This window comes from Delphinapterus leucas, chromosome 4, assembly GCF_059928025.1.
Source record: "Delphinapterus leucas isolate spDelLeu-1000000601 "Yukka" chromosome 4, BTC_Dleu_Yukka2, whole genome shotgun sequence".
Classification (NCBI taxonomy): Eukaryota; Metazoa; Chordata; class Mammalia; order Artiodactyla; family Monodontidae; genus Delphinapterus; species Delphinapterus leucas.
The window spans coordinates 66,246,483-66,267,445 of NC_143132.1; the positions used below are offsets into that span (position 1 = coordinate 66,246,483).

The window sequence follows — 20,963 nt, forward strand, 5'->3', positions numbered from 1 at the left end:
TGTTTGTGGAGTTTGCATTTACTAGACATTTGATAAATTCACTCATTGATTTATTTATTCATCCATTTCCTATCTCTTTACCCTGGTTTAATTATTTTTTATTACACTTACCACTATCTGGGAAATTTTATCTTTTACTTGCTTGTTCACTGTTTCTCCACCTGCTTTATGATAGAAGTGCAATAAATATTTGTTGAATAAGAATTTATCCTCTCTCATTCCCTTCCCTCTCTCTCTCTATTAATATTTAAGCACCTCGTATGTCTATTGTGTACACAGCATTCCATGCTCATCCCTGTCAGAGCATAAAGACATTCAAAGAATGGCTCTTGGACTTCCCTGGTGGCGCAGTGGTTAAGAATCTGCCTGCCAATGCAGGGGACACAGTTTCGATCCCTGGTCAGGGAAGATCCCACATGCCGCGGAGCAACTAAGCCCGTGTACCACAACTACTGAGCCCAAGAGCCACAGCTACTGAGCCTGCATGCCACAACTACTGAAGCCCTCGCGCCTAGAGCCCATGCTCTGCAACAAGAGAAGCCACAGCAATGAGAAGCCCGTGCACTGCAATGAAGAGTAGCCCCTGCTCACCACAACTAGAGAAAGCCCACGTGCAGCAATGAAGACCCAAAGCAGCCAAAAATAAATAAATTAATTAATTTAAAAAAATGGCCATCTCTCAAACCACTAAAATAAAAAAAAAGAATGGCTCTTGTCTCCGAGGAGTTTGTGATTTCGGGAGAGAGATGAATATCCATGCGAGGGGCTGCACGCCTCACATGAGTGAGTGTGTGCTGGGCAGCTGTTGGATCACTGCTGTTGCAGAGGGAGGGCGAAGTGGGCTGAGGTGTGCGGGAAAGGGTCACGGAGGAAGAGGGACATACACCTGAGATGAAGGGAGAGAAGTGGAGAGAGTAAGGGGAGAATAGAATGTTTATAATCCATCTACCTTCCTAACCCCTGCGGTCTATGCTTAGGAAGGGGTAGGATTGCTCCAGGCCAGGAGTTGGGCAAAGCGTAGGGATGGAGATGGTGGCAGGACCCAGAAGCTTCATTCTGGTGTCCCAGGAGATCAGAGCCAAAGCCCAGGGGCTCTCAACTCTGGCTGCACATGAAAATCACTTTGGGAACTTAAAATACTAATGTCAAGACCCTACCTTGATCTGGGATGTCCTGGAAATTATAGGCAGGACTTCAGATGGAAGAAAGTTTTTAGCATGTGGCTTGAGAGCAGTGGCTTCTGTATGCAAGACTCAGGCCACTCTGGGCCAGTCGTGAGACTCCTGTAGTTCCAGAGTGACAGGGATAACTGTTGGAAATAAGACATCTGGCTACATTCCACTGGTACGGCCCGGCCTCCTTTTCCTGAGTGTAAAAGTGCCTGCTTGTGACATCAGAAGAATGTGTTGACAGATCTGTATCCTGTTTCCGACTCTCCATTATATTTTATGGTGGGAGCAGTGGCAACAACAGCAGAAACAACCTGGTGTCCCTTTTCTTAAGGAGGCTTCAGCTTTCTTTAGGTGTTCATAGATGGGAACAATCCAGAGGAGTGGCTTTCACTGCTGCTGATTTTTATTTGTTTGTTTTGAGGATGTTGGGGAAATTGGGTCCAGAGTTTTAGGGATCTTACTGCTTGGGTCCCGTTAGCTTGATTTCTTCCGGCATTATCTGCAAGCCTCTATCATAATGCTTGGCATGTAATGGACTCTCAACTAATGAGACAGCAGAGGTCCTCTGAAATGCTATACTTCAAGTACAGTCTGAGAGAAAAACACTGCAAGCTCCTGTTTGTTTGCTCAAGACCCACTTGGTACAAACAGAAAGGTGGGAACAAAGAGAGAGTTGGTCAGTCTTCAAAATAAACCTAGAAATGTTGATTGAGATCTATGAGGCATCAGGCACTGCGCAAGATATTGTGGACGTGCAATGATAAATTGGACACGGCTTTTGACCTCCAGTCCCTAATAATCTAGTAGGAGAGGCAAGAAATGAACATGTGAAAAGTTAACAATGAAGGACTTATATAACAGCTCAAGATAATAAATTCCGAGACCAGTTGAAACTGGTCAGAGGAACGCAAGGTCACTTTAGGCTGGGGTGGTTAGAGGGAGGGAGGGGCTGGTGTGAACAAAAGTGAGAGCCTGAGGTGGGTGCTGGCATGCTCTGCTTAACGTACTGTAAACCCATTTGGCAGGAACCAGGAGGGGAGTTTTAGGCAAGTTGAGAATGGGGGAGGGTTGAGATCCATAAGCGAGGGCCTCGAATCCCAAACCAAGGTGACAGTTCATCCTGCAGGAAGTGGGAACAATGAAAGTTTTTCAGCAATGTAGAGACTTGGGTGGAAGAGATTCTATGGCCCTCCCCCAGTCTCTGCAGAAGCCCTGTGGTCTGCACCACTTCTAGTCATCATGGGGTCTTCTGGGACCCTTGCCTAGCATCATCTTTTTCTCCCACTTAAAGGGCATGACACTTGAGAAAACACTTTCAGCTTGGAGGACTTGGTTTTGTCTTTTTAAACAAGGGACTTGCTTGTTTTCAATATCCCGTGTGTTTGGCATTAACTTCCTGAAGGGGGCAGGAGTGACTGGGTAGCTTTAGAAAGTTTCCTTCCAGGGAGTGGCAGGACGTATTTAAAGTGATGAAAGGGAAAAACCTACAACCAAGATTACTCTACCCAGCAAGGATCACATTCAGATTCGACAGAGAAATTAAAACCTTTACAGACAAGCAAAAGCTAAGAGAATTCAGCACCACCAAACCAGCTTTACAACAAATGCTAAAGGAACTTCTCTAGGCAGGAAACACGAGAAAAGGAAAAGAACTACAGTAACAAACCCAAAACAATTAAGAAATGGTGATAAGAACATACATATTGATAACTAATGTAAATGTAAACGGATTAAATGCTCCAACCAAAAGACATAGACTGGCTGAATGCATACAAAAACAGACGCATATATATGCTGTCTACAAGACCCACTTCAGACCTAGGGACACATACAGACTGAAAGTGAGGGGATGGAAAAAGATATTCCATGCAAATGGAAATCAAAAGAAAGCTGGAATAGCCATTCTCATATCAGACAAAATAGACTTTAAAATAAAGACTGTTACAAGAGATAAGGAGGGACACTACATAATGATCAAAGGATCAATCCAAGAAAAAGATATAACAATTATGAATGTTTATGCACCCAACATAGGAGCACCTCAATACATAAGGCAAATGCTAACCATGAAAGGAGAAATTGACAGCAACACAATAAGAGTAGGGGACTTTAACACCCCACTTACACCCATGGACAGATCATCCAAACAGGAAATAAATAAGGAAACACAAGCTTTAAATGACACAATAGACCAGATAGATCTAACTGATATTTATAGAACATTTCACCCAAAAGTGGCAGAATACACTTTCTTCTCAACTGCACATGGAACATTCTCCAGGACAGATCACATCTTGGGTCACAAATCAAGCCTTGGTAAATTTAAGAAAATTGAAATCGTATCAAGTATCTTTTCCGACCACAATGCTATGAGACTAGATATCAATTACAGGAAAAAAAATCTGTAAAAAATACAAACACATGGAGGCTAAACAATACAGTACTAAATAACCAAGAGACCACTGAAGAAATCAAAGAGGAAATCAAAAATACCTAGAAACAAATGACAATGGAGACACAATGACCCAAAACCTATGGGATGCAGCAAAAGCAGTTCTAAGAGGGAAGCTGATAGCAATACAATCCTACCTCAAGAAACACAAAACATCTCAAATAAACAACCTAACCTTACACCTAAAGCAATGAGAGAAAGAAGAACAAAAAACCCCCAAAGTTAGCAGAAGGAAAGAAATCATAAACATTAGATCAGAAATAAATGAAAAAGAAATGAAGGAAATGATAACAAAGAACAATAAAACTAAAAGCTGGTACTTTGAGAAGATAAACAAATTGGTAAACCACTAGCCAGACTCATCAAGAAAAAAAGGGAGAAGACTCAAATCAATAGAATTACAAATGAAAAAGGAGAAGCAACAACTGACACTGCAGAAATAAAAAGGATCATGAGAGATTACTACAAGCAACTATATGCCAATAAAATGGATACCTAGAAGAAATGGACAAATTCTTAAAAAAGCACAACCTTCCAAGACTGAAACAGGAAGAAATAGAATATAGAAACAGACCAATCACAAGCACTGAAATTGAGACTGTGATTAAAAATAAATCTTCCAACAAACAAAAGCCCAGGACCAGATGGCTTCACAGGAGAATTCTACCAAAATTTAGAGAAGAGCTAACACCTATCCTTCTCAAACCCTTCCAAAATACAGCAGAGGGAGGAACACTCCCAAACTCATTCTACGAGGCCACCATCACCCTGATACCAAAACCAGACAAAGATGTCACAAAGAAAGAAAACTGCAGGCAAGGGCTTCCCTGGCGGCGCAGTGGTTGAGAGTCCGCCTGCCGATGCAGGGGTCACAGGTTTGTGCCCCGGTCTGGGAAGATCCCACATGCCGCGGAGTGGCTGGGCCCGTGAGCCATGGCTGCTGAGCCTGCACGTCCGGAGCCTGTGCTCCACAACGGGAGAGACCACAACAGTGAGAGGCCCGCGTACCGCAAAAAAAACACAAAAAAACTGCAGGCCAGTATCACTGATGAACATAGATAAAAAATCCTCAACAAAATACTAGCAAACAGAATCCAACAGCACATTAAAAGGATCATACACCATGATTAAATGGGGTTTATCCCAGGAATGAAAGGATTCTTCAATATATGCAAATCAATCAATGTGATAAACCATTTTAACAAATTGAAGGAGAAAAACCATATGATCAACTCAATAGATGCAGAAAAAGCTTTCGACAAAATTCAACACCCATTTATGATAAAAACCCTCCAGAAAGTAGGCATAGAGGGAACTTACCTCAACATAATAAAGGCCATTTATGACAAACCCACAGCCAACATCGTTCTCAATGGTGAAAAACTGAAACCATTTCCTCTAAGATCAGGAACAAGACAAGGTTGTCCACTCTCACCACTATTTTTTTTTTTTTTTTTTTTTTGCGGTACACGGCCTCTCACTGTTGTGGCCTCTCCCGTTGTGGAGCGCAGGCTCCGGACGCGCAGGCTCAGCGGCCATGGCTCATGGGCGCAGCCGCTCCGCGGCATGTGGGATCTTCCCGGACCAGGGTGCGAACCTGTGTCCCCTGAATCGGCAGGCGGACTCTCAACCACTGCGCCACCAGGGAAGCCCCTCACCACTATTATTCAACATAGTTTTGGAAGTTTTAGCCACAGCAATCAGAGAAGAAAAAGAAATAAAAGGGATCCAAATTGGAAAAGAAGAAGTAACGCTGTCACTGTTTGCAGATGACAAGATACTATACATAGAGAATCCTAAAGATGCTACCAGAAAACTACTGGAGCTAATCAATGAATTTCGTGAAGTAGCAGGATACAAAATTAATGCACAGAAATCTCTTGCATTCCTATACACTAATGATGAAAAACCTGAAAGAAAAATTAAGGAAACACTCCCATTTACCACTGCAACAAAAAGAATAAAATACCTAGGAATAAACCTACCTAAGGAGACAAAAGACCTGTATGCAGAAAACTATAAGACACTGATGAAAGAAAGTAAAGATGATACAAACAGATGGAGAGATATATCATGTTCTTGGATTGGAAGAATCAACATTCTGAAAATGACTATACTACCCAAAGCAATCTACAGATTCAGTGCAATTCCTATCAAACTACCGATGGCATTTTTCACAGAATTAGAAAAAAATAGATCACAATTTGTATGGAAACACAAAAGATGCCGAATAGCCAAAGCAATCTTGAGAAAGAAAGATGGAGCTGGAGGAATCAGACTCCCGGACTTCAGATTATATTACAAAGCTACAGTAATCAAGACAGTATGGTACTGGCACAAAAACAGAAATATAGATCAGTGGGACAGGATAGAAAGCCCAGAGATAAACCCACACACCTATGGTCACCTTATTTTTGATAAAGGAGGCAAGAATATATAATGGAGAAAAGACAGCCTCTTCAATAAGTAGTGCTGGGAAAACTGGACAGCTACATGTAAAAGAATGAAATTAGGACACTCCCTAACACCATACACAAAAATAAACTCAAAATGGGTTAAAGACCTAAAGGTAAGGCCAGACACTATAAAACTCTTAGAGGAAAACATAAGCAGAACACTCTATGACATAAATCACAGCAAGACCCTTTTTGACCCACCTCCTAGAGAAATAAAAACAAAAATAAACAAATGGGACCTAATGAAACTTCAAAGCTTCTGCACAGCAATGGGAACCATAAACAAGACGAAAAGACAGCCCTCAGAATGGGAGAAAATATGTGCAAATGAAGCAACTGACAAAGGATTAATCTCCAAAATTTACAAGCAGCTCATGCAGCTCAATATCAAAGAAACAAACAACCCAATCCAAAAATGGGCAGAAGACCTAAACAGACATTTCTCCAAAGAAGATATACAGATTGCCAAGAAACACATGAAAGGATGCTCAACATCACTAATCATTAGAGAAATGCAAATCAAAACTACAATGAGGTATCACCTCACACCAGTCAGAATGGCCATATCAAAAAATCTACAGACAATAAATGCTGGAGAGGGTGTCGAGAAAAGAGAGCCCTTTTGCACTGTTGGTGGGAATGTAAATTGATACAGCTACTATGGAGAACAGTAAGGAGGTTCCTTAAAAAACTAAAAATAGAACTACCATACGAGCCAGCAATCCCACTACTGGGCATATACCCAGAGAAAACCATAATTCAAAAAGATTCATGTACACAACGGTCATTGCAGCACTATTTACAATAGCCAGGACATGGAAGCAACCTGGGCGTCCATTGACAGATGAATGGATAAAGAAGATGTGGCACATATATACAATGGAATATTAGTCATAAAAAGAAACGAAATTGAGTTTTTTGTAGTGTGGTGGATGGACCCAGAGTCTGTCATACAGAGTGAAGTAAGTCAGAAAGAGAAAGACAAATACTGTATGCTAACACATATATATGGAATCTAAAAAAAAAAAGGTTCTGAAGAACCTAGAGGCAGGACAGGAATAAAGACGCCAACGTAGAGAATGGACTTGAGGACATGGGGAGCAGGAACGGTAAGCTGGGATGAAGTGAGAGAGTGGCATGGACATATATACACTACCAAATGTAAAACAGATAGCTAGTGGAAAGCAGCCGCATAGCACAGGGAGATCAGCTCGATGCTTTGTGACAACCTAGAGGGGTGGGATAGGGAAGGTGGGAGGGAGATGCAAGAGGGAGGAGATATGGGGATATATGTACACGTATAGCTGATTCACTTTGTTATAAAGCAGAAACTAACACACCATTGTAAAGCAATTTTACTCCAATAAAGATGTTAAAAAAAAGAAAGCTCCCTTCCAGCCGTGAATATGCTGTTCAATGACTCAGCAATGGAGGGTTTTGCAATAGGCTTACAGAACCAGACCAGCTTGCTTTTCCTAAGGAAACCTTGGTGTCCTGAGAAAACCTCAGTCTGGGTCCCTGCCCTGCCAGGTTGAAATTCCTTCTGTCTTCTGGTAGCACGCCTGTAGCACATGCTCTGGAACCAGCGTTGGGGTGTCCTAAAAGGGCTTTGGAATCAAGTCAGATTTCAGTTAAACTTTGGCTCTGCCTCTAACGAGTTGTGTGACTTTGGGCAAGTTACCCAACCTCTCCCAGTTACAGTTTCCTCATCTGTAAAACAGAAATAACTACCTTGTAGGGTTGTTTTAAGTCTTGAATAAGACAAGTATTAAGTGGCACATAGTAGGTACCCTATATATTTTTATCTATTATAAAGTGCATAATATTTCTGTAAAGGAAAATAGTTGTCTTTGGCTCCACCCTAAAAAATCAGATTTCCTGACTTTCAACTGTACTTTTCCCCAGGCCTGCCCTAATATTTGAGTCCTGCAGGTGGATGTTCACCCCACAGTAAGTGAACCTGACCTAGAAGGGGTTCAGGGAGAAATTTCTGCTGTCCTAGAAGTGGGCTGAAGGGGTTCAGGGAGAAATTTCTGCTGTACTAGAAGTGGGCCATCCTCACGTTACCAGATCTGTTTAGAAGACCCTTCCATCAGGAACAAATTGAACACAGGAATGGGAAATTTGGAATAAAGCAAGAAAACATAAAGAGGCTTTTAAAATATAAAGCTGTGTTTCCCAAACAACTTTCTAAGACAAACACTTATATAATGTTTACTATGTGCCAGGCAGAGTTCAAATCAATAATTAATATTAACTTATTTAACCCTCATATCTGTATGAGGTAGGTGTTATTATCCCAGTTTACAGTTGGGGAAACTGAGCTACAAAGAGGTTATGCAACTTGCTGAAAGTCACACAGTCACATGGGTGACTCTAAGCCCTGGCAGTTCATGGGGAAAATTACTGTACAAAATTTAGTGGAGAAGAGAGCCCATCTGAAATGCCTTCTTTTGAGAAAGGGTCCGGGCACTATCACAGAGCATTTAAACTTCAGTGACTCAACAGCACTGTAGTTCAGTCCACGATGAGACATCTAAGCCCTGCTTCCCAGGTGAGCTCAGCTCTTATGAGTGGCCTCCCTGGGGTCCCCCTTGAGACAGTTCTGGCGAGGCCACTCTTTTCTTGATTTCTTTTGACAAACATCTGCTGAGCATCAACCCATGCACCAGGCACAGTGCTGGGTGCTGGGGACACCCAGATAATTATAACAAGTTGCAGGCTCAAGAAGCTCACGGTCTAGCGGCAAAGTAGAGAAATGAACCAATGGTTACATATACACTAAAGAAAGGGCTCTGCAAGGGTTTCCCTGCCCTTCTTCATAGAAGTGAGCCCCACTTTCTCTCAGCTCGGACCGGAACCAGCACATTCATTTACAAGAGAGGCAATGTCCACGGACAAAGCTAAGCAGGGTGCCTTTGGTTCTCTGTCTTCCTCCTTCACCCCATCTCCCTCATCTCTCTCTCAGTTTTCTGCACTTCTTGCCCTCCTTCCCTCCTTTTTCCATGCCCTCTTGCTTTTCTCTTAGTCACCCACAGACCTTTCCAGGGCCCTTCCCAAGCACTTATTCTCTGAACCTACGTGTCTTGCTAGTATATTTAGACATCCAAAGGTAAGTCAAAGAATGAAAAGGGTTGGGAAGCATTGACCCCAGATCTTGTCAAACTCGTAACAGGTTATTTTGCCTCATGACACTGGCATTTCTTTTCTCTTTGTGACCTTGATAGTGAACCGAACGTTCTAAGATGTTCCCTTATTCAAATGCAGTTCGGCTGGGGATGCTAACATCAGAAACAATTCATGGAGGAAGAGATCAGAGTGGGTACCAGATGTGAGGAAGAGCAAAGCTTGAGGACAAGTAACCTCTCTCCTGCTTTCAGTCCCAAAGCTGCCATCTCTGCATTAAGATCTCCCTTAACAAAGCCCAGAGGCTGTCACTGGGAGACATGCAGCAGCCAGAGGGAACAGAGACAACTGTTTTGTTTGGGGCTCTGGGAGAGGGGACTCAGGAAGATGATGGTGAGAAAGATGAACAGACTGTCCTCCTGCTAGTACTGCTGGCTACTTAGTTACAAGCCTGTGAGGAAAGCATCTTTAAGAGAACACCTTTAACACAGTAACTTTCTCTTCCAGTAACTCTGTCACTCTACCTCACCTCCCTCTAAGAGACGTAAAGTACTGTCTTTTTCAGAATTCAGTTACTTCTGGGTTCTTCAGTGATGTTGTTTCTTGCTCTTACCTCATCGAAAGGCAGTGAAGCCAGATGGCTCTGCCTCCCTTTTTGCTGCATTACAGGTTCTCTGCCTTCCTTTGTTTGTTTTCCTCTGTTTCATCCACTTATCTGCCCAGAAATCCATCCATCATTTACTGGGCTCATACTCTGTGCAAAGCTCTCTGATGGCTACTCTTGAGGATACAAAGATGCAGAAGACACACTCAGTGCTTTCAGGAACTTGCAATCTGTGAAGGAGACACATCTAAATATAATAAAATAAATATAGACACAGAAGAGATTTTTGTGGAATGTGCATTGACTTTTCTCTTTACCGTTTTCAAAGTGAAATGGTTCGTTAAAAACATGCCTCCTACATCTGATGCTCTTTTCTCCTGAGCTCCGGGGAGGCCAAGTTGATCCTTTAAGGAAAGAGAGTTTGACCCGGGCCAGAGACAGGGGCAGACTTTGGGATCAGGATGGACACCTCCAACCCTAAGATTTCAATCAGCAAAGCAACATATACTTGGGTAAGAAGCAGGCTGGGCTTCATGCCAGACCTTACGACCAACAGAGACAGGCATAGCCCCGATGACAACAGCAGAGGCAATGTTTACTTCTCTAGGATTTCTTTGCACCAAGTTTCTGCCCTTTCTTCAAGAGCATAACAATCAAGAGCAGGCCAGAAGTCATGGCATACTCATCCTTCCAAGAGTTTCATCACTAGATTAGCTGGTCTTGAGTAAAAGATCTAGGGAAGAAGCTGGTGAGGAGTGGGTGTGGAGGTAGTACACAGCAATAGATTTGGAGACAGTTTTCTGGGGCAGGAAGTTGTGGTGCTTGGCATACAGTTTTCAAACCAAATGATAAATAAGGAAAGTATAGGGTAGATTCTCCATCTTTTCAACAAAGTCTAGCAAGTGTTACAAAGTTATTCTAGGAAAAATGGATGCTAGAAGCTTCTATACAACTAAGTGTGAAGCATGGTCCCCAAAACATCTTTCTTCATTTAACTAGGGGATGTCATTTTTACCTGGGAATGGTCTACCTGAGCCTTGAGGGATGAATCATTCACAAGATGCACAAAGAGGGGAAAGAAAGTCTAGATAGAAGAGAGATGGAGATGTGGAAGGGCTGGGATGAGGGAACTGAGGGTGTAGGAGCAGAGAGAGTGAGAGAAGCACTGCCAGGTTTAGAGCCTGCATATTCCACACTACTGAACAGTAGGCTGCTAGCGGTGACATACTGGGAGGAAAGGAGCTGAAGGAGGTGAAGCCCGACCACAGGATCCCCAGTGGGTGGGAAGAATTGAGGGTCTCCAGAGTTTCCTCTACCCACTGGGGCAGGTGTTTCTGGGATAGGAAGCTGCACAGGGAGACCACAGAAGAATCTGTTACAAATGGAAGTGTGGTAGAAGATACACCTGGAACCCAGGGTAAGCCAGCAGCAACTCTAATGGCTGCTGCATTTCCACTCCTTTGGGTGGTTCAGTCTTGTCTGTGCCCCTCCTCCCCAGCCCCAAACTACAATTTCTTTAGAGACTTGCCTTGAGAGCCATTTCTTTTATTAAGGTCTCACTTGGACAGCATACAAACAGCACAATCAGAAACTATAAGCCCACACACAGAATAAATTATGATATTTGTATTTAAAAGTAGACAACTTTTGTGTTACCAGGAGGGCCTCTTGGTCTAGTGTCTGGAGATTCACAAGGTGTCAGCAGCCACCAAGAGTCTGTGATACATCTTCTGTGAGACATTTAAAGCCACGTGCTCCCCTCCAGACATACCTAATGAGGCCCAAACTCCTGCACACAAGCATAAGTACACACACAGATGCACGCACAAGTGAACAGGCAGGGAACAGCCTGTAAACAACAACTAGCTCAGCAACAAGTGAAGTGGACCCAGCTGTGTTCTCTGTGTGGCTCTGGCAGCAGATGAGATCCTGGCACTTATCTTTCACCAACTCCCCGGCTGCCGTGGGAGGTGTGAGTGGGCCCGAGGCAGTGGAGGGCTGCTTCCCGAGGTGAGGGGCCCAGTTTTGTCATCCTGGACTGCAGGGTGAGTGCACTGCAGCTTCCTACACTACCCCTGCTTTGCTGTCTGGCCTGCCATGCTCTGCCCGCCACTCCCAGAAGAACAAGTGAAGAGATGTGCCCCAGGGAAGTCTATCCACTTGGAGTCCTGTGAGCTGTGGCCAAGTCTCACATGGGCCTCTACATGGGCCCCTCTCCAGCAATGTGACTGGGGAAGCTACCTCAGCTCTCTAAGCCTCATCATCTCCATCTGTAAAAGTGGGAGCAAGAGTATCTACTTCATGGGGTCATCATAAGGAATTACCAGTACTTGATATTTCCAAGTACCATGCTAGACTCAAGGTAAATGTTCAAAACCTGTTTTCTTTCCTACCTTCTCCCCCATTTCTTCCTTTCTATTTTCCCATTTTCTGTTTTTAGGTTTATGTAGCCATCAGTGGTCATGTAGCCCTAGTTGGCCTCCTCTTGACCAATAGGGCCTCCCCAACCTCAACAGAGATTGTCAGTGCGTGCTTCCTGCTATTGCAAAACTGCACCACTGACAAAGTCAATGCGGTGGGCCTCCGGTGCCATCTGAACCCAGGAGAGAGATCTGGGTCACCTGTGGCCCCATGGACACCTGACTGTCTCAGGGATGATGCTGAGGTGCCACAATGGTATAAAGACATGACCAAATAGAGGTGTACAGTTGGCTCTGAGCTGAGTCTGGCTGGAAGCTGGGACCTAGGGGTGGTGCTGTTCACAAAGTTGAGCAGAAACAAAACAACCCCCTGCCAAGAGTGGGCCACCCAAAGACGCAGGAGATGTCTTCCTAGCAGGTCTGCCACCAAAAAGCCAGTCTGATGGATCACAGTTCACAACTCTGGTTCTGCAGAAATTTTCCTTCCATTTCTCCATCTGTCTGTCCACCCAGCCATCCATTTGGTATATATGAAGAGTTCTGTACATTATAGGCTGACCAGGACAGAAGACCCTCTGTGCTCATTTAGCACCTTTTATCCAAGGGTATCCTTTATGGGCACTCGGCTGGAGTCTTTTACAGGAATGCGGTGAGGTAGGAACAAGACAGGCAATGCCCCTCTTTGTATAGATCGAGAAGTGCTCCAGGTACCACAGTGCTCAAGTGAGCATAGTTGAAACATGGTAAGGGCCGGTCCAATGCAAGGCACTGGTCTATTCCCCGAAGGCCACAACAGGCCATGGTATGGCTTGTCCTGGACAGAGCTCTATGTCCAGACTTGCTCTGCTGTTCACACCAGTGTGGGTTTCAAGTCATCTTTGAAGTTCACGACAGGCTTCGAGCGGGCCCACAGCTTTTCCCAGGAAGCCAGCCTCCCAGCAGGCTCAGGGTCGCTGTCTGACGAGCCACTGTCACTGGAATCAGAGGAGCTCTGGAAGCAGATTTCACAGTAGGGCCTGTGGCAGCGGCAGAAGAACTCATCCGAGCTGCTGGATTCTGTGTCGAGGTAGCTGTGTGGAGGAGACAGGGAAGAGCAGCCTGGGGGCGCTGGGGACCGCTGCAGCCGCTGCTCAGGCAGGTCCGGCGAGGCTCTGGCTCGGCGTGGGGCAGCGGGGCACAGCGCCCGGCCAGGACCAGAAGGCTGGTGAGAAAGGGCTGCACGGCTCCCTTCGGCTCCCTGGGGCTCTGTCTGGCACTGTTTGCTGCCCTCCGGGGAGTCTGCCTTGCCTTGAGGAGCTGGGAGCAGTAAAGGCTTCCCGGAAGAGGGTCTTGCTACTCTGGAATCTGCAGTTTGGGGGTCCAGGCAGGGGCTGTCCCTGTCCTGCACATTTCGTCCAGTGCGTGCCCCAGAATCAGCCCTGTTTACCCGACGCCCCACAGAGGAGGGCACAGAACCTGGCAAGTGCGAGCGAGCCCGCTGTGCCGCGCCCCTTCTCCTCACCATGTACGGGCTGAAGCCCAGCTCCTTGGAGAGGGGCATCTTCTGGGGGCTGCGGCAGGCACTGCTCTTCCAGGGCTGCTGGGGACAGGATGGGGGACAGGGGACAGGAGCCTCAGGGCTCAGGCCCAGATCTTGGAGGACTTCCTGAAGCTTCTCCCTGATCACTGAATTCACCCTTGACGGTCGCGCTTGGGGCGCCTCTGAGTTCTCCAGCTGCCCCTGTCTCTGGGGAACAGAGCCTTCTCCACCTGGCGTGAGACCCTGCTGGAGGGCCATGGGTACCTGGTCTCTTCTCTCCACACCCTGGCTTTGCTCAGCCCGCGGCTTCTGGCTGCAGCCCAAATTTAAATGGTCAGAAAAGTCTTGGGAGGCAGCAATTTTCTCCTTCTGTCCCGGGGAGGGGCTGGTGTCCTCCACAGGCCCCTTGACGCCTTGTACACCTGAGGCGGGTGCTGAGGTACTCTGGGGGTTCTGGGTGGCCGGGCTGGTATCACTCAGAGAGTCAGGGAGACATTTCAAAGACCCTTGAGCTGCTAGGCTATGGGGAGGGGCTGCAGCCAGGATGTCCTTGCTGTGGGAAGAGGCAGGCGGGACAGCCCCTTCGGGGGGGTCATAGGTGCACTCAGCTGACATCAGCCTCACCAGCTTCTCTTTGGCGTTGTTTACTTGTTCTTGCAGGCTTTCAATCACGGCATTTTTCTGTAAAACAAAAGCAAAACCATCAACAAAAGATGCTGCTGAGGGCTTTCACACTGTCTCCCATGGTGGAGAAAGGGTGGCATCAGAAGACGTTGGTTTAAATCCCAGTTTCTCCACGTATTGGCTGGTGATCTTAGGCTCTGAGGAGGTCCCTCCTTGAGGTGAAATGAGATGATGCATACAAAGCATTTGGCACAATAACTGCCATGTGTGCTCAGTAACGGTTTACTATGATTTACTGTTGTATGATCTTAGTCTCCCCATTCACCCCCAGGCTGTGGCGCTGTCTGCGAGAAGGGCGGTCAGGGGAGGTACAGTCCAGCTGCCTGCTGGCTGCTGCAGCACCCGCTCAACTTTGCTCAGAACACAGGGGGTCTGGTCACTCTGCAGGACACCAGTCAGAGCAGTGTTTGGGATGGCCCAACTCTGGGTATATCATACTTCTGCAAAATACAGATGACCCTGAGGCATCTCTGAAGGGGATGACGGAACAGGGAAACAAGCATTTTGCCACTTGCTAAACAGCCTAGAAAATGGGAAGAACAAGAAGGATGGAGATTCCTGGGCCAAAGTGACAAGACTGGAGCCAGGGGTGCGGGGGGCGGTTTAGGGGGGAATGAGAATCTCAGGTTGGTGTTATCACCTCCCTTGGCTGGAACTTGCGGGTAGGAGGCCAAAGCTACCAATGTGGCCCTATCAGCTGTCGGTATCTCCCAAAGGAGTGCAGGCATCAGAATTACTGGAGAAGCTCAAAAAAAAAAAAAAAAGGATTATTGGGCCTAAGTCCCTGATAGCTTGATTCAGTAGAACTAGAAGGGAGCCCAGAAGATAAATGAAGTTGGGCAGTCCTGCTAGTGAGCTGCCTACCTGCTGCATGGCTGTCAGTTGATAAACAGGCAGTGCCCGGGAGGCTGGCAGGTGACAGCTGCAGAGATGTGCCTGTTCTAACTGCAGGACCATGGGGCATGAAGTAGGAGGAAGAGTAACAGCAGCGGGTGTGCCCTGAGCATCCTTCGGTGCTACAGCAGCTGATCGTCTGGTTTAGACCTGATGTCCACCTCCTGGAATTTCTGATGTTCAAAAGCAGTGGAGCAGGAGATCATCGTGGGGAGCTGATGGGTCTTGGGGCAGATGACACGGGGTCGAGAGTTTGGAGAAGATAATAAGAAGCGTTTGTCCAAATACCAAAATGCTGCCTCTCTGCTGTCATCCTCTTTAGAAGCTGAGGATGAGCCTTTGGCTGTCCATTTATTATGCCCTAGAAGTAAAAGGATGTTCCCCTCCTTTCGGATTCCTGACACAACTTGCCTATGAACTGAATTTGTGGTTTCTTCTCAAGTAGATATGGAAGAGTTGCCCAGAAGTGAACCTTTGAGGGAACAGTAAATTAGGTAAACTAGTCCAGCAAGAGTCTTCTGGCAGCAACTCCAAGGCAAACCTACTGCTCCCTACTTATAAGCAGGAAGGTGATTTTTCTGATTATTGGTACTCCCAGTTTCATCCTGGTTTAGACTTCTCTTATCCTCAGGAGAGAGTTCCGAACCAGTGAGCAACTGGTGAATAAGCGGAAGGACTTGCAGCTGAGCACCTGCCTGCTCATTCTCCCTTTTCCTCAGCCACAGAGCGGTAAGGGCTGGGCGTTGTCGCGGAAGTGTAGGTGACTCAAGGACTCGCCAGGAGCAGAGCGGGTGAGTAACAGGAAGACGTTCACTCAGGCTCTTCGTGATATCTGGGTGGTGCCAGGTATCTCTTTGAGCATCTCACGGGGGTGACTGCGCTGGCTGCACTGGAGGGACCCCAACTCTCTTCCTCCTCACCAGCCCTTCCTCGTGAAGCCCACCTGGCACATTCTCACGCTGGCTTCAGGAGGCCCTACCACCTCACAGAGTTGGGAGGGAGCCATCAGCCGATGACAGCTACCCCAGCAAGTGAACTCTGAGTGCTGCCTTTTTTTTTTTTTAACATCTTTATTGGAGTATAATTGCTTTACAGTGGTGTGTTAGTTTCTGCTTTATAACAAAGTGAATCAGTTATACATATACATACGTTCCCATATCTCTTCCCTCTTGCGTCTCCCTCCCTCCCACCCTCCCTATCCCACCCCTCTAGGTGGTCACAAAGCACGGAGCTGATCTCCCTGTACAGCCACTATGGAGAACAGTAAGGAGGTTCCTTAAAAAACTACAGATAGAACTACCATATGAGTGCTGCCTTTTTGTGCCTTATCCACAAATTCCTTAGAGTATAGGAAAACAGTATAAACCTTGAGTTGGGAATAATACTCTTCTCTAGCAAACCAAACACCTGAAGCTGGCTGGTGACAGATTTAGAAACGTCAGCCTAAGCAGTAAATCTCCCTTCTTACAGAAGAGGAAGTGGGACTCTGTTTTCACCATGGCCGCATAGTAATCAGCGTGGTTGGCCACGGTGAGACCAAAATCTGACTGACCATGGCAGCTGCACCGAAACGAGCTTATTAATGATCACTTTGGGCACACCCAGGGAAGCAAAACATCCACAGGCATGTTTCCTAAGGTGCAGGCCACAGGGAGAAATGGAATCTCCCCCTCTTTCTGTGTTTCAAGGAAGAAAAGTAAAGGCGAGTTTCCTCTGCTGCAGAGCGTAGAAGGGAGGTTCTTCAAGCTCTGAGAAGGTTCTACCTGCTGGCTTCCACACAGCCTGGGATGTCAGGGATGGATGCTGCCCCAAACAGCCTTTGGGGACCATTGCCATGGGGAAAGGGAGGCAAGAATGAGAAGATGGACTGCCCAGATGGTGCGAAAGTAGGAGGAGGACACTGGGGCAGCAGAGGGACTGCAGAGGAGGGAAATGCAGCCGAGAAGCTGGGGTTATGGAGGCAGGAGAGATCCTTGTGTTCATCCACTGGGCAGTGCTGGAGCTGGGGATTCAGATACCGGAAACTCTCTAGGCCTGCCGCAGGGCTCTGGGATGGGCTGCTGGTTCTCAGGCCTGCTCTGGGAAAGGTGTTCAGGTGTGGGGTGTCGGGGACAGGAGTCCAGCATTTTACTACCAAAGCATCTGCTCCCCATTAGGGCCCTGCCTCTGCAGACTCAAGGCATCTTTTTGGTAGAGCGGATTCAGTCACTGCATGGGAAACAGGGTAGCATGGCAGGAGTACAAAAAGAACGTCACAAATTACCATAAGGCTAAAGAGTCAGGCCACTTGGCTGTTCCAACATTAGCTGATTGTGAATGAAAACCATCCTGGGTGTTCTCGCCAAGTTTCTGGCCTTCTGTTTAGCTGAAAAAAAAATGTTTCTTTGAAGACTTCAGAGAGTATCAATGGCAATGCTACTCCCTTGCCAGGTGGGAAGAAATCTGGCTCTGAAAAAAGGTCCTGAATGCTTGATAAATAGTAAAGAAATAGTAAAGAATAGTAAAGAAATAGTAAAGAAAGGACAAGTATTACTCTGATGGAAAAAAAGGTCCAGAACCAAGGGAATGGTGCGAGGGACTGAGGGTGCTTGGGGAGCTGAATCCCTTCATTGGTTACGTTCCTTAGGTCCCCATCACACCATCCTTTCGCATAGGGACTATTGGCACCCAGTGTCAGTCCAATATGAAAAAGCATAATTTCCCATATAGCACCTACTCAGGTATGTTCTCTACTAAAACAAAAATATGGAATATAATTTAGTTAGTGTGAAAAAACTGGCTAATTCCTCTGGGCCCCATGCCTCCTCTCTGAGGCAGTGCAGCCTCAAGCTGTCCCATGTGCTTTCTTCAAGCCCACATCACTCTGTCCAGTTCTGGGAGAGGTGCCAAATCTGGCTGAAGAACAGAGAAGAAAGAGGACTGGGGGCTCCCTTGTCTCTGCCTTGGTGCTACTGCGATATTCAGAAGCTCTATTCATCCTTCCTCCCCATCTTTAGACACCTCTTAATTTTCTGGGTTGGTAGGATGACTGAGATTTCTAGTTAGCACCTGGAAAAGACAGTAAGGAGCCCCATAGGATCTTGAAAACAAGGGCACTACTCTTTGTAAAGAAAGAATGTATCACACAGCAGAAGCTAGCATCCACTCCTCCTCAGGGCCTTTACAATGCTGTTCCCCACACTTGGAATGCTTTTCCCTGCACTCTTTGCCTGGATAATTTGTAGTTAACCTCAGAGAGTCTTTTCCGACCCCTCTAAATTAGGTTCCCTTGTCCTCACCACTCTTTCTTCCCACTCTGATTTTTCCCTTCATAATTCTTATCACCATTTATAACTGTATGGCTACTTGATCCGTATCTATTTCCTCCACTACACTGTGAGCTCCATGAAGGTAGGGACTCTGTTTGTTTTGTTCATCAGCACTTAGCACAATGCCTGGCACACAGCTGTCCAATGAATGAATGAAGTGGGTGAGGGTCAGCAATGGGAGGGGCACTGGGGAAATGTTGAGGTTTTGCTTGTTGCTAAGGGAGACCAGAATGGCTAGGAATTGGGGAAATGGGAGGAGGAGAAAGAATGTTAGCAATGAGGCATATGGGGCCCACCAATGCATGACTGGAGTTCTTTATAGAGAATCCAGCAGGCAGGGTCTCGCTTACTTCTGTGAGGAGTCTCTCCATGGAGTTTTTCTCTCCTCTAACGTAGCAACTTTGCTCCTCACCATACTGGGTGTGCAAGCTTTTGCTGGGAGTGCTGAAATATTTGGCCATGCGTCTGATTGTTTGGTTTTCCTCTTCAAATGCCTTCCATTGCTTCAGCTGTTGGATAAAAGAACACATGTTATTTATTTAATTACACACCCAGAAACACATTCTCTCACTCTTCCTCAAAAACACCAGGGAATGACAGTATCACAGATAAATGCACAAACTATTCTCTCCTCAAAATGTACTTTACTCTGGAAAGTTCACAGACAGCAATGACAGAAGGTTTAGAGAATGTAAAGGTTATATCATTTAAAAAATGCCAAAGGAAGAAGATGACAGTTGATGAAACAGAGCCATCGGCTGGGCTCATCTACCAACCCCACTGCTGGACTGGTCAAAGAAAACCAGAGCTGAGGTGGACTTCTAGAGCCACATTCTCAAGCCAGAGTTTAGGAGCTATAACAGGGTTAAGCAATCTAAACACTGTATTTCAAATGAAGCTGGTTTTAGTTGTATGCAGCTGTTCTTAATTATTCTCATGTGTTGAGCGATGGTGTGCTTACTGCTATTGAAAACCCAGGTCCAGGCTTCCCTGGTGGCCCAGTGGTTGAGAGTCCGCCTGCCGATGCAGGGGACACGGGTTTGTGCCCCTGTCTGGGAAGATCCCACGTGCCGCGGAGCGGCTGGGCCCGTGAGCCATGGCCGCTGAGCCTGCACTGTCTGGAGCCTGTGCTCCGCAACGGGAGAGGCCACAACAGTGAGAGGCCCGTGTACCGCAAAAAAAAACAAAAAAGAAAAAGAAAACCCAGTTCCTTCTAGAGGACTTTTTTTTTTTACATTTAATTTATTTTTTTATACAGCAGGGTCCTATTAGTTATCTATTTTATACAAATTAGTGTATACCTGTCAATCCCAATCTCCCAGTTCATCCCACCCCCACCCCTGCCTTCCTTGCTTGTGTCCACACGTTTGTTCCCTCTAGAGGACTTCTAACCCAAGTCAGTGATCAAGGCTCAGAGAAACAGAAAACCACAAATGTCAGTAAAAATGAATAAAAATGATAGAACATCAGGTCTGCGATCTGTCTTTTTTCCTTGACAAATGAGGAAAGTCTCAGAAGGAGGATGATTTGTCTAGGTCCACATGGCTACTTAGCATCAGAGTCACAGCTGTAATGAGGGCACTGTGCCACACTGCACGTCCTCAACACAGCTGATGAGAGAGACTGTCAACTGTGAGGGTCCTAGGGAACGTTTTTCAGGAGATACTGGTTTTGAGAACCAGTCTATGGATGCACAGGCTGGTTTAGTTTAACAGGGATGGGACTGAACAGAGAACATTCACAAACAGGGACACGCTCCTGAGCCCGTGGGACACTGTCTCCTCCTGGTGAATGCTAGGGACGTGATGCCAGGGGAGGCCACAGTGCTGAAGGCATCTTTTCCCTTAGGGATTCTCATAATTAAGAGCCCTAGTGATGGACGCTGGGCACTCTGGGACCTTAGCTCTAGAAATGATGCTGAGATACCTGTGGGGAACCTCACAGGGATCCTGGGATGTCTTTGTTCGCTCATCAAACATTTACTGAGCTCTGACTATGGAAAGTAACCTAAATTTGGTAAATCTCAGATAGGATTCTAAATCCTGCCATCAATTTCAATACCACATTCTGCCCAAGTCCTCTTGGGTCCTCTGTTAACTCAGCATGAGTCCTTCATGGTACCAGGAGTCTGTGTGACCTGTGCTGGGTCGGGCCAGGAACCGCCCTGTCAGATGCCCTTCTTGAAGGCCCCCTCCCCAGGGTGCTGTCCTCTCAACACCCTGCTCAGGAGCTACTGGAGCCCAGCACTACAGGGTCACTGTACAGCCATGGGTGGATGGCGCTGACCGCCAGCGCTGCTCTCCTAGCACTGGCCCTAGCAGTGTTGCA

The 20,963-nt window shown here is 46.4% G+C and overlaps 1 protein-coding gene across 1 annotated transcript in view; it reads right to left on the minus strand.

Annotated features, from left to right (window-relative positions):
• Positions 1-5,126: 5,126 nt before the first annotated feature.
• GPR156 (G protein-coupled receptor 156) overlaps positions 5,127-20,963 on the minus strand; it is a 100,349-nt gene continuing 84,512 nt past the window's right edge. Inside the window, exons 9-10 of the mRNA XM_089910579.1 lie at positions 18,986-19,144; positions 5,127-14,430 (exon numbers count right to left, since the gene is read on the minus strand). Of these exons, the coding sequence (XP_089766705.1) occupies positions 13,081-14,430; positions 18,986-19,144 (1,509 nt within the window). The 3' untranslated portion in view covers positions 5,127-13,080. The remainder of the gene's footprint in view (positions 14,431-18,985; positions 19,145-20,963) is intronic.